General features: G+C 35.1%; 2 protein-coding genes across 3 annotated transcripts in view; one reads left to right on the top strand and one right to left on the bottom strand.

Moving 5' to 3' along the window:
* The window catches only part of LOC129001961 (excitatory amino acid transporter 1), a 69,410-nt gene extending 61,002 nt beyond the window's left edge, over window positions 1-8,408 (top strand). For both annotated transcript variants that reach the window (XM_054429411.1, XM_054429412.1), the window contains one exon: window positions 410-8,408. In XM_054429411.1, coding sequence (XP_054285386.1) covers window positions 410-584 — 175 coding nt within the window. In that variant the 3' untranslated portion in view covers window positions 585-8,408. The remainder of the gene's footprint in view (window positions 1-409) is intronic.
* Window positions 1,063-5,109, bottom strand: LOC129003348 (uncharacterized protein K02A2.6-like). Its single transcript, XM_054431641.1, has 2 exons — window positions 2,596-5,109; window positions 1,063-2,493 (listed from the first exon to the last, which is right to left on the bottom strand). The coding sequence occupies exons 1-2, from the start codon at window positions 5,107-5,109 to the stop codon at window positions 1,063-1,065; spliced, it is 3,945 nt and encodes a 1,314-aa protein (XP_054287616.1).
* Window positions 8,409-14,238: the final 5,830 nt, after the last annotated feature.

Genomic DNA, 14,238 nt, shown 5'->3' with positions numbered 1-14,238 from the left:
AGCTATTAAGTAACTGAATGACGATTGGAAAATAAAATTATCCATGGTAATTACTTGATGGATTGCAGGCATTTTTTAATAAAAACTTATTAAAATGAACAGTGTAGTTGTAACGGAAATAAATCTTTCTGGCATAATTTACTTTTTATGTTAAGTAATTACAAACTTGCTTGTATCATTCCCCTGGTTTACACAAAATGCTGCATTGTTCTTCCCCGAGATGTTTAAAATGTTACAGGTAGGCCTGCGGTTGGCTGGAATATTGCCGGTTGTGTTTTCTTAGCAGCTGGTTGAAATTTCTCAGAGATGGTTTGATACTAAACTGATTGTAACTGCAGAAATTATTTCTTTGCAACTAGTTTCCTAGTTTTCATGGGGTGTCACCTTACTGACCGGCTGACTTTTTCAGGGATCGTTTCCGCACAACCATCAATGTGCTGGGAGACTCCATGGGAGCAGGTCTGGTCGCGCATCTCAGCAAGAATGAGCTCGATGCTCTCGGTGAGCCTGAGACCATCAAGCTGAAGAAGCGAACATCCTCAGTCGCACAGACACCTGAGGGCTGGAACGCATCTCCTCTCTAGACTATCTATGAAGTAATTGAGCTAACACAAGATAGAATTTGACAGAACAGTAATTACATGGACAAGATATTTGATTAAGGTTGGAATCGTGCGTAGAATGGAAACAATTACATTTTCATCTCCATGATTGAACAGCCTCCGGATTAACGATAACTATCGAAAGTGCTGTAGCTGGTTATTGACCATCCCTTAAAACTGCCAGCAACTAGTTTTGGTGAATTGGAGCTACCTTCAAGCCTGTAAATGGGCATTGTATTTTGTTACTTCTGCTGATGGCGTCATATTTTAAATACTGTAACAATAAAGTTGTTCTATTTCTTATACAAGAATATTATTCACACATCTTGCTTGAACAAACTCTATTTTCAAACTAACTAATGTTTACAAAAACATCTGACAACAAACATATTTAAACACATGATAAAAAGACAGACTTAATACAACATCCCGCCTCAAGATGTCCACATCTTTATGAACCTCAGTACCGCCTCGGTTTCTTAATGGACCTTCCGTAACGGGTTACTGTACCAGCTCCTGGACGATCACGTGAGTTGCATGGACGATTAAGGACCATGGATGAACAGTTTGAAAGAATTCCATCTCCTCCGTAGTACGGTGCAGGAACTAAGAACTTCCTGTTTCGGCGAATAGTTCTCTTGTCAGTTTCCACAAGGTAGGAACGTGGTTCGTTCAATTTCCTGACTACCTTACCGTGTCGACGTAGATCTGTGATCCATACCATGCTTCCAACTTCTAATTCACTTAAACCACTCGCTCCATGTCGTTTATCAAATTGTATCTTGTACTTATTCTGGTACTTATTCTCCCTCTCAAGAAAATTCTTATTTTCCACAGGATTTCCAACCAAAGTAGATGGAAGATTGTCTCTTAATTTCCTTCCAAACATAAGTTCAGATGGGGAAAAGCCGGTTTCAAGAGGTGAGGTCCGGTAAGAAAGTAGGGCAAGTTCAAATTTATCCTTGTTTTTCTTCATTAGCCCTTTTGCTACTTTCACAGCTGCTTCAGCTGCCCCATTTCCCTGATGGTGGTGGGGACTACTTCTGAATGTGGAGAACCCCCACTCCTTTGCAAACAATTTAAATTCACTTGAGTCAATATGGTGAAATTGTGTCCCACTATCTGAATAAACACGTTGAGGAATTCCAAAACGTGAAAATGTGGTTTTGCAAACCCGAATCACATCTGAAGCCCTCATTCGATGCATTTCCTCGACTTCAAAGTATCTTGAGTAGTGATCCACGATAACCATATACCACTTGTCTTCGTGTTTGAACAAGTCAACAGACACATTTTGCCACGGGTAATCCGGGACAGTTCTCGGAATCAATGGTTCACTGTGATTAGTTGAGTTCTGAATACACACTGGACACGATTTGATTTTCCTTTCTATTTCTTGAGAAATTCCAGGCCACCACATGGTTCCCAAAGCACGTTTCCTTGTTTTTGTGATTCCCAAGTGTCCACTGTGAAGCCTCTCGAGCATTTCCGCTCGTAGTTCTTGAGGTATTATCATCCGAGTTCCTCGAAGCAATAGCCCATCAATACAACTTAACTCGTCTTTCACATTAAAGTACTCTTGAATCTCATTAGGTAAACTTGATTTTACAGGCCATTCGTCTAAAATTTGTAACTTAAGTTGTGCACAGATTGGATCTCTCATTTGTGAGTGAAGTACCTTTGTCACATTTTCATCTGTAGTGTTTATACTAATCAGACTGATTTCGTGGACGAAGGCTTCCACTTCTTCGGTCAATTCACCATCTTCGTCAGCCGGAATAGGACTTCTTGATAGTAGATCTGCTATGGCAAGGTCTTTTCCTGGGGTCCAGGTCATGCGATAATCGTATCTCATCATACGCATTCGGAACCGCTGTAGCCTCGGTGAGAGCTCGTCCAAATTTTGTGTTTTGAAAATTGAGACAAGCGGTTTGTGGTCGGTCTCAATTGTGTACATTTTACCCATCAGGAAACATTTCAAACGGTCACTTGCCCATGTGCACGCAAGCGCTTCTCTCTCAATGTTACTGTAGTTTTCTTCAGCAGGCGTTAGAGTCCGAGATATATATGCCACAGGTTTCTTGTTTTCTCCTTCAACTTGAAGTAAAACCGCTCCAAGACCTTTTTTTGAAGCATCGCAAGAAAGAATCGAGGGTTTTTGCGGATCGTAAACAGTCAAACATGGCTCTGATGATAAAATCTGTTTTACTGTGACAAAAGCGTTTTCTTGAGCTGGTCCCCAAAGGAAATCGTTTTTAGTCTTTAACAAGCTCGTAATTGGCTCCAAAATCTCACTGCGGTTCGGAATAAATTTTGCCAGAAAAGTGATCATGCCCATGAATCTTTGTACTTCATTAGCGTTTCTTGGAGCTGGTAAGTCCACAATCGCTTGTACCTTGCTTGGATCAGGCTTGATTCCGTCCTTAGACAGCACAAACCCCAGAAATGTCACAGTCTTCTTGCAGAACTCCGACTTCTGCTTATTCAAGGTGATTCCATTAGCTTGCACTCTCTCTAGAACGGCCCTAAGACACTCGTCGTGTTCTTCTTTCGTTCTTCCCCATATCAGACAGTCGTCAATGTGCACTAAACAGTTCTTTGCCCCTTCTAAAGCTTTTGACATGCGGCGCTGAAACTCTTCAGGAGCGGACGTAATTCCAAAAGGTAACTTACGGAATTTATACCTCCCAAAAGGGGTGATAAATGTTGTGTAATCTTGTGACTCCTCTGCAAGGTTCAGTTGCCAGAACCCGGAATTCGCATCGATCTTGCTGAAGTACTTGGCTCCCGCGATCTCGGCCAATGAAAGTTCAATCTTTGGGATAGGATAAAACCGACGTTTCACACTGTTGTTGAGTTTGGATAGGTCTACGCAGATCCTAACCCCACCTCCCTTTTTTGCGCAAACTACCATTGGTGCGCACCAATCAGTCGCGTGTTCAACTGGAACAATCACTCCTTTCTCAAGCATATCGTCTAACTGCTCTTTCACCTTGGTTTTTAAAGGTATTGGTACAACCCTGGGGGTGGATATAGCGTAAGGAACTGCATTCTCCTTCATTTCAATCTTGTACTCTCCTTTCATATTTCCCAGCCCTTGAAATAAATTAGAATACTTAGTAGCCCAGTCAATATCATGTGAATCTACAGAAAAAATTCTCCTCACCAGGTTCAGCTCTTCACAGGAACGTCTGCTAAGAAGTGGAACAGTGATCTCCTCAGAAATATACGCAAGATCATAAACTGATACACCCTTATGTTCAAGCTTTAGCCTTAAAGTTCCCAAAATATTGATTCGTTCTTTCTTCTTTGCGCTAAACACAGGGGATTTGCACTTTCCTAGAGGCAGAGTCTTAATAAAATCACCAAGAACTCCTACTGGAATCATGGTTACATCAGCTGCTGTGTCAAGTTTAAATTTTATAAGACCTAAATCTTGGTTTCCACAGCTTGCTTTTACCTCCTGGACCCAGGCTTTGTCACTGCTGTCTATATTCCCTATGAAAATCTCAGGAACCTGTTGATAACCACTGTCTGAATCTTGCTGTTCGATTTCCTTAACAACGTTTTTGTTTTTTCTCATCCACTTTTCGCGGGAGGGACAACATCGAAAAAAATGTCCAATCTCGGAACATTTGTCACATTTGGCTTTCCTAGCAGGGCATTCGGCCAGTGATCCATGCCAGTTATAACCACATTTCCTGCACTTTTTTCTCATAGCATCCTCGGTGAATTTCTGTTCACCAGCTCTTTCAGACAGATTTGTTTTACCGACTTGTATTGACGTTTGATTCACCATAAAAACATTAGTATTGGCGAGCTCACGTTTTTGGCGTTCTAGCTCCTCGTGTTGGCGCAAGGTATTAATCGCCTTCTCCAGAGTCAATTGAGAGTCCAGCTGGAGTCTATCACTTAGAGCCTCATCTTTCATACCAATAATGAGGACCAGAAGCACCATCTCATCGTTCAGTTCACCCCATGCACACGTTTTTGCAAGACCATGCAAATCTGTTATGAATTTTTCAGATGGATCACTCCCTTGCTTGTGTCTCAGAAATTTTGTTCTCTCATAAATGATATTTCGTCTTGGCACAAAGTATGCATCAAAGGCCCGAAGAGCCTCGTCATAAGTATTCGGTTTTGGTGAAAACGAATCGAAAATATCTTCACTCCTACTACCCATTGTAAACAAAAGTACATCGATTTGCCGAGCGTCGGAAGTGCTATCTAGACCGCACCCCCGTCTGTACCTTTGAAAGCGATTCCTCCAGGAATGCCACTCATTCGGAGTAAAAGAGAAGGTATCTGGAGTTGGTAACGTCAGATTTATCATAGGAGTAGGAGTATTTTCTCGGTTTGTCTGTCCCAATGCAAAACCTAGTGACTCACCTTCAGTCTTTCTAGAATCCCTTTCTGACATGTAGTTGAATTCACTTTGGGCATCCTCCTCATTGTCCTCATACCTTTGCCTACGAGTATTTCGTTTTTTTCTGCCCTTACTTGACATCATGCGTGGTTTTAGACTTTGTTCGATAAAAAATCCACTAAGCTGCCACCATGTTCTATTTCTTATACAAGAATATTATTCACACATCTTGCTTGAACAAACTCTATTTTCAAACTAACTAATGTTTACAAAAACATCTGACAACAAACATATTTAAACACATGATAAAAAGACAGACTTAATACAACAAAAGTGCATTTGTGTGTGGTCTTCAGCAGAAGATGACAAAAAATTATGATAATATACAGCCTGAAGATAGCCCAATTCGGGGCCAAAGCTATTTCCTCAATGCAATTATAGCAGGTAAATTACCCCTTTCAGAATTAGATGGTTGCTTTAATAATATCATTTTGGGTTTGGATATCATGGATTTTAGTCAATTATTGTGGGATATTTAATTGTTTGCCATAAGAAATACCCCCACATATACTAAAGGATCATTGTATTGGTATTTCCTTCCCGGATAAAAAATCCAAAGGGCTTGATTAAATGGGCTGTCAGTTTTGAGATTGAAATCACGTTCAAATTTTTTTATCAAATTTGTAGACTAATTGTATTAAAAAAAAAAAAACTGAAAACTAAAAAGTTAAGAGGTCTAGCTAAAATATCCGTATGATTTTTTTATTGATTAGACATATTTAATTTATCAAATTCAAAATGAACATCAGAATTACATACCCTTAATATCGAAATGTATTTTTTAAACATTGACGTCTGGTAAAGAAATGAGAAAACATATTGAATAAATTAAGAAAAAATGCATTGATTTGCTTCAGGTGTTGATACAATTGTATTGCATTGTGATGTCATGTGTTTAAGACAGAGAACTTACATTAAAATGTTGATTATAAAATGTAGTTTTTGTTATAGTCTCTAATAATGAGTAATGAATTGTTTATGGATTTTTAAGTAGTTATTACATTAAACTAAACTGGCTAAAGCCAGTTTTTTTTATCAATGAAATCATAGTTAATGAATACTTATTCAAGTTCTGTTTCAGTTTTCTGTGTAGTTTACGAACATTACACTCATTTTTTTGTTTTTGTATATTGCAATATGTGTTAAACTGAAGCTTTGAAATAGTTATTCTATAATATTGTAAATAAGTATAAGGCTAGTTGATATTACCAGCTACTAGGTAGGCTAAATTAACAATTAGTTTAGTCTTGATTGAGATTTATGAAGTCAGTTCATATGTAAAATGAGGTTTTCAGACACCATGAAATTCCATACACTTGTCAATATCAGTTTGTTTAAATTTTTTCCATTGTGTTCAATTTACATTACAGTAATTCACAATTCACGATACAAATGTTAACTTAAGATTGCTCCTGTTATTTTTAGTACAAATAGTGTTTGTAAACAAAATTATACCTTAATTTAAAATTAGGTAAGTACATTAGATCCCCAATATTATAATCCTTGATAGAAAATATTTAGCAAATTGCTGAAATTCTCTTGTTGAATTTGCAACAATATATGCTTCTAGAGTAAAATACCTCAATAAGAAGAGCTTTAGAACTCATAGTTGTACGAGTCTGGCTAACAAGGTTCTACCGTAATTGTTGTAAAATGTTTGGGTAGATTTCAATTAGTTTAAAGTATGGTAGTGTAGTTTAGTGATATTTTTTATAAGGACTTAAGTTCCGTAGTGATTTTTATTTGATATAGTTCAGCATCACCTTTTTTATTTACTTTAAATAAGTAATAATTTATTGTATTCCCTTTAGAAAAAATCTTATCTGTTCTTATTACTTTTTATTTTAGTTCTTTGTACAAATTAGCTTACGGTTGCATTGAAGTAGTACATTAGCTTTAGCTAAAATGTGATTTGATGTAAATAAGATTTAATATTGGCTTGTGAAGCCATAGTAAAAGAAGTTTGCTGGTTTTTAGCTTTACGTTTTATGTCAAGTCTTTAAGACAATAAACAATTTAGTTTTAATGGAATGTTTAGATGTAGGTTTAAGCTTTAGAAAATATACTTTTCTTATACAGTAGAACCCCTCATATCAGGGGACCGTGCCCTTGGTGGGATAACGATCTGATTGTATAAACCATACTATTATAAAAATGAATATTTATTTTTTTAGATAATATCAATTTCTGTACAACCAACAGAACATTTATTCATAAATTATTGTGGTTAAGTAAGTAACATAAAAATATTAAGATTTCATATAACAAAAACTAATATTTAATAATGGAGGTAAAAATTACTTGAAAAATCATTGGAGCCTTAACTAGTAGCCTGGGTAATTTTATGATTAACTTTCTTATTCATTGTTTTTTTACGAAATAAAACAATTACAATGCTGAACGAACCACACTGGAAATAATCGACAAACTGTTTAGAGTTTAGGCCTACTAGCTCAACTGAGCAGTGACACAGTAAAATGTAAAAAATATATTTAAAAAAAAAACAGAAAAATCGTGAGAATGTTTTAAGCCTTGAAGACCAAGTGCTTACAGTGCAACTACTATTATATGAGCCGAGAAAAAAATATTTTTGATGTTATGGCTTCCAAGTAGAACAGATAAACCGAGGCCATATATCGGGGTTCTACTGTACTAGTAAAGAGACTTTATGCTTATCCCAAGAATTAAAATGTAATGAAATACTGTACATAGTATAAAGATTAAATATTTTAACCTCTCAAACTGCACACATTTCTGACATGAAATTTACAAATTAGTACATACAGAGCAGTACTTATATTAATTTGTTCACAATATGACAATCTAATTCACAGTAGTTGTAGGTATTAGTGGTTTGAGCTTTTATTCTCTTAGCATTGTATATATTTGATCTTAACTATTTTTATAACCTTTTCAGTTGAAAATATTGACAATCTTGTCAATGAAAATATGAAATACCTACAGTGCCATTTAAGGAAAAAACAATAAAATATATTCTAAACCAATAGAATTAAAGGACAACGTAAACTCAATCAATTATTATTAGAGTGAAAGACAAAACAACTCAGATTTGTCAATTATAAATAAAATAGCAAACGTGAGATGAAATATTCCGACAGCAATTTATTTTTGTGTATCACATTAGGATTACGGGTATATTAGCCTATAATAATGCATCTTATTAAACCTGCTAAAATATTTAACCTTAGTATTAAAATAAGTTTTAAACGTAGTAAAATTAAATTTGTACTAGTCACAAATTTACAAAACAAGAGTGTTCAAGAGTTTTAGTTTTAAAGTAGAGAAATTTGTTGTTTTCTAAAAACAAATGTATAAAATACATTGTGCATTTACTGTTTTAATAAATAACTAATCGCTTAGTGTATCTATCATTTACCTTTTTAAAGAGGGTACCCAATACAGGGTGTCCCGTAAGTAAGAACAAAGAATTCAGGAATGAGTTTATTGGCTCAAAGTCAAACGAAAATCAAAAATAACATTTTTTACAAGATATCCGCCAATTTTTTTTTTGTGTTTAAAATTTATTTCTTAACTTTTTACCATACCTTTATAAAACTGGGTATACATCTTTATCCCCTCTTTGCGTATTAACAAAAAAATGTTATTACTAAATATTTGTCAGTTTCAAAATGGCTTAAATTTAAAAAAGGCTGATTTTATGAAAAACCCCTAAGAATGCTATTTTATTTAGAGAGTCCAAACAAAGAAAAAAAAATTGTAAAAGATAAAAAAAATAGCTAGGAAATCACCATTTTTGGCGCGAAATGAGGCATCAAATATTTTAAATGGCCGCCATTTTGAAACGGTTGATGATTTTTTTTAGCATAATTTTAACCAAAATAGCTTTGAATAAGATAAACATGTTTGCGAAATCTCAACAGTGTATCTCAAACGGTTTAGGAGTTGCTAATTCTTTTATAAAAAACACATAAATACAGACAGACGGAAAACTAGGCACCACAGACCCATGTTCCTATGGTGAAATGTGATTGTCTTGACCTAAGCGATAACGTTATATACATGTGTCCAGAGAGTTATGGGACACCCTGTATTTAAATAACATTACGTTAAACGAGTAGGCCTACCTAGGTTTGCTGCTACAGGGAGGCTGTTAAAGTGTGTTTTTAGTAAAATATTAATAGCTTAGTATAAAATAAATAAATTTAAATTTGCCAAGTTTGATCAAAGTATAACAAGCAATCTACAACATTTTACAATATTCTCCATAAGAACATAGGAATTTTAAATTTACATTTTTTAAAATTTTTTCTGCAATTAATAACAGCACGAAAACACTTCAATAGGCCTATCTAAAATATTTGTCTTTTTAAGCTCTTTAAAATTATCCAGAGAGAAATCGGGAAATTTTGTGTTTTGATGGTCATAAATGAGAAAAACCAATTTTTACCCCATAAAACCCCGTTCCCATTGTTTGATCATCCTGGTTCACAAACTCATTCAAGTTTATCCCGCCTTACACCTTCAAACCAAATTTCATCAAAATCGAACAAAAATAACTCAGGTAGTTTCAGGCATTCACAAGCACATATCTATGTATATAAAAGTTTTAACGAATAGTGTTTTTGGCCTCTAAAGAGTACTCATAACACAAACTGATGAACACATACGCATATGTTGAATGCAAAGTTTAACACTCACTTTACTTGAAACTTTCAATTGAAATGGTTACCATACAAATTGGTCTATGCCCTTTATAAATAAACTAGTGAACCTGTGCGGCTCAATGCCCTGCAAAAACATATGAATTTAGAAAACAAATTCATCGTGTTATATATTGACTCGTCAAAAATTAAATACAGTAATAATAAAGCATTAGAAGGGAAGCAATTCAGCCATTTTCTAGCTGTATGCGTATTATATTTAGTAAATTAATAAGTGTTCAAGTTCAAGTATGTTACAGGGTAGTTATTTTTTTAAGACTTTTAAAAACACATTTAACAAAACATTTTATCATATCAAACCAATAGGCAGTGAATGTAGCATATTTTGAGGGTCATAAAATGCTGCTTGAAGAAAACACTTTTAAAAATAAACACTAAAAAACAATATTTTTTTCTCAAAAGCACTTCCATAAATACTACGATTTTAGTCTTAAAATTACCTTCAAGAATATTACCCTGGTCAGAATTTTCCGTAATGAATATGCTTATCCTACTATTAAAACAACATATAGGCCTACATATACAGTATAGCCTATAGTTGCTCATGACTGAAATTGGTCTGACTAAGAACAGTGCTGCTCTTTCATTAAAGTGCTTGTGCTGCAAATGCCAAAGATAACAGAAATTAGCATCTTTCCATTTTAAAAGGTAACTTTGTTTCAGACGGGCAAATTTGTTATCCTCGAAATCAAAATATGTCCTTACTCACTTGTTCCATGTTAGGACTTTAGATTCTACTTTACATTTTGTTAACCGTTCTGATCACATGAAGCCTTGTGCCATTAATGAGACCCTTTTTGAAGTATTAACTTAATATCAATAAAACCACTGCCTCATTTTATTTGTATAATCTTTGTCTTGGCAATCCACTGACCTCTATATTTAAAAACTCAGTTGGATTTTCTAGATGGGTGCCTCTGCCTTCGACTGTTTTCGAGGACCCACTCTTCCCCTTGGCATACTGACAATTAATTACCTAACTTGTAAAGTTCATGTAGTAATTCATTAATACTGTTAGTTTATAAAGAAAATTAGATAAAAGGTACTTGGCTTGGTGCTTTTCTGTGTCTTGGCAATCCACTGACCTCTATATTTAAAAACTCAGTTGGATTTTCTAGATGGGTGCCTCTGCCTTTGACTGTTTTCGAGGACCCACTCTTCCCCTTGGCATACTGACAATTAATTACCTAACTTGTAAAGTTCATGTAGTAATTCATTAATACTGTTAGTTTATAAAGAAAATCAGATAAAAGGTACTTGGCTTGGTGCTTTCATAACTGCAAACTCAAAATACACCCACAAGTAAAAGATAATCATGTTATTGGTTAAAAAAACTATGTTTGTGTAAAAACATTATTCACATGAGGTTGGCTAGATGATTTGTTTGATTTCTCGATCAGCTGTTTCGTTTCTAATGAATTAATAATGTCAAAGATTTGTGATTTTAAATACATCAATTAATTATTATAGTAAAATTTTCTAAATATGGTAACTTATTCTCAACTAAATTTTACTATTCCCAGCATGAAAATAAAGTAGTGAGATCCATTATGAGTAAAGTTTAAGGCACACAATCCTTGATTGAAATGTAGTATACATTAACAGTCATAATACACAGCAAATATTATGTAGTAGACTTTGACTATTTTCAAGTAACAAACATATGTTTCTGTAAATAAAAATTATCTTCCTTGTTATCCTTATGGAGAAATACAAAACTTTAAAGGGCCCCAGGGCCTCACTCTCTAATTATTTCCTTAAAAAGAAGGTTTCCTGCACAACTTCACGTTACGCTCTTTCCAATGACACCAAAAACATGTCAATCGGTTCAGTAGTTTCGGAGGAGTAATTGTCACAAAAATCGTGCTTGCGTATTAAATAAGTATATATAGATTAAATACATCAATTATTATAGTAAAATTTTCTAAATATGGTAACTTATTCTCAACTAAATTTTACTATTCCCAGCATGAACATAAAGTAGTGAGATCCATTATGAGTAAAGTTTAAGGCACACAATCCTTGATTGAAATGTAGTATACATTAACAGTCATAATACACAGCAATTATTATGTAGTAGACTTTGACTATTTTCAAGTACCGGTAACAAACATATGTTTCTGTAAATAAAAATTATCTCCCTTGTTATCCTTATGGAGAAATACAAAACTTTAAAGAGCCCCAGGGCCTCACTCTCTAATTATTTCCTTAAAAAGAAGGTTTCCTGCACAACTTCACGTTACGCTCTTTCCAATGACACCAAAAACATGTCAATCGGTTCAGTAGTTTCGGAGGAGTAATTGTCACAAAAATCGTGCTTGCGTATTAAATAAGTACTAGTGTCCCTGTTGCTCGAAATCGAGCAATTGCTAAGTATTACAGGCGTTATTTTAAAACGAATAACAGTCATATTTTTTATGACTATAAAAGATTCGACTCAAAGATTATGGAATACTCAAGATGTACATAACAGATCGATATAATCAACATTTCTTGTAAATATCTTATCATTTTTCAAAAGCTGATTTTGTTTTTTAGTCTTTATAACACACATTATTTCTATTTCTTCCCCTTGGTGGTGTTCTATGACTTTCCTATGTTTCCATAGTTTGGAAATCGTCTCTTTCAATGATTACTAAGAAATGCAGCACAGTGTTAATTCAGTTTTCTTTTTAGTACCTATATCAATTTATCCAGCCTCTCTCGTTTTTTCCCATTGTAATAATTACGCCAACCCAAATAGTAACTATTTCATTTTCAACCGAGTAAGTAAATGTTTGTGGCAAACTAACTGTTAAATTAGCAAACTTATTGACTGTTTACAATTAACATATGTTCTTCTTCTCACTTTTAATTTCTGACAACAGCTGGAGTTTCATAACAATATTTGTTTCCCATGTTAGTCTTATGGAGAAATACGAAACTTTAAAGGGCCCCAGGGCCTCACCCTCTAATTATTTCCCTAAAAAGAAAGTTTCCTGCACAACTTCACGTTACGCTCTTTCTAATGACATTAAGAACATGTAAATCGGTTCAGTAGTTTCGGAGGAGTAATTGTCACAAAAAACCTGCTTGCGTATTAAATAAGTATAGATATAGATATAGATTTATCGGTTTTGTGTAAATAATTAAGTTAATTTTAACCATAGGCATTTTTATGTCAATGAAAAGGACAGCAATCAATTTGAACAAAAATGAAAATCCATACTTAACCAATTTTTGGTGGATACCAACACGTATTCAGTATTGATAAATAACAAGTTGTAAAATTGCCTGATATGAGCTGTTTCTCACAAAGAATACATTCATCCCATCAACTTCATCCAAGACATCCACCTTATGTTATGTGTTCCTCGGATCCTAGGCCAACAATCTCGCCACCATAGGGCTAGTTTCTCTTGAGTCGCACACTAGATTGGATCGAGAAAACATTCACCTTGCTATGGTGATGTACTGTACCTTTGACTAAGATAGAATTAGACAATCCATCCCCACACTAAAGTTATGGCCGTTTTAAAATAAAAATGGAGATAGTTCAATAGAGCCACTGACAGGTTGCGCTGGTGTAATTGTTGATTCCTGTCAAATTCACCAACTTTTTGAATTTAAGTCAAACTGACAAGACTACATTGTACGATATGCAACTTTTATATCACATCAACTATCTCAAAATGAGGAGAAAATAGAGTCTTAGTTGGTAGCCCAGTCTATGACTGGCATATTCAACTACAGTAGACTCCCTCTTATCCGGACATCGGTTAAACCGGACTACACACGGCGAAAATGACATCTCTTTACCCGGACAATTCTTATCTGCACATTGGTTTAACTGGACTAGATCGGCAGGAAGTGGACTGTACTGAAACAACTGTTCTTGTGGGAAAGATCTGAGACCAGTGATCACGTGTCTAAATACAATGCTCTCCTAAATTTAAGTAAAATATTTGGGTTACATAACAAAATTTTGGGGACGTTGGTTTAACCGAAAAAACCCGTTATAAGAGGGAGTCGACTGTATGACCATTTTGAAATAAAAAAATTGGTGACAGCAGCTGCTGGCCCTTATAGATGGGTATCCAACTAGCCTACAGTATCCAAAAGTTAATGACTGTATTCAATGACAAAGCTTTTTTTTTTTTTTTTTTTTTTTTTTTTTTAACAGAGGGCCAGGCTTACAAGTTACCATGGGATTGCATCGCAGCTAGAACAGCTTATTGTGCACCCTCGTTCACAGGTCCTCATTCTCCGTCAAATCCCAGGTCCTTGGTGAACCATGAGAGCCTCTTGACTATGGTGACCTGTTCTTCCCTTTGATCTCCCATCAATAGGCCAAGGGATCTCATACACAGACCTTGTAGGGCTGGGCACCTAAATATACCTTCACAGCTTTCACAAGGTCTCTGGCTGGGGCAAGCCGTAGCGAGATTTCCCTGAAAGGACTCAGCTCCTGAACTTGCTTGACCAGCCAATCCTTTGTGGCTGCGTCAGCACAGCCTCCACCTTTCTT

The sequence above is a fragment of the Macrosteles quadrilineatus genome, unplaced genomic scaffold, assembly GCF_028750875.1.
Source record: "Macrosteles quadrilineatus isolate MER2022 unplaced genomic scaffold, UCM_ALF_1.0 Scaffold_9__3_contigs__length_116548681, whole genome shotgun sequence".
In the NCBI taxonomy this organism is placed as follows: Eukaryota; Metazoa; Arthropoda; class Insecta; order Hemiptera; family Cicadellidae; genus Macrosteles; species Macrosteles quadrilineatus.
This window is presented reverse-complemented; position numbering and strand designations above follow the sequence as displayed.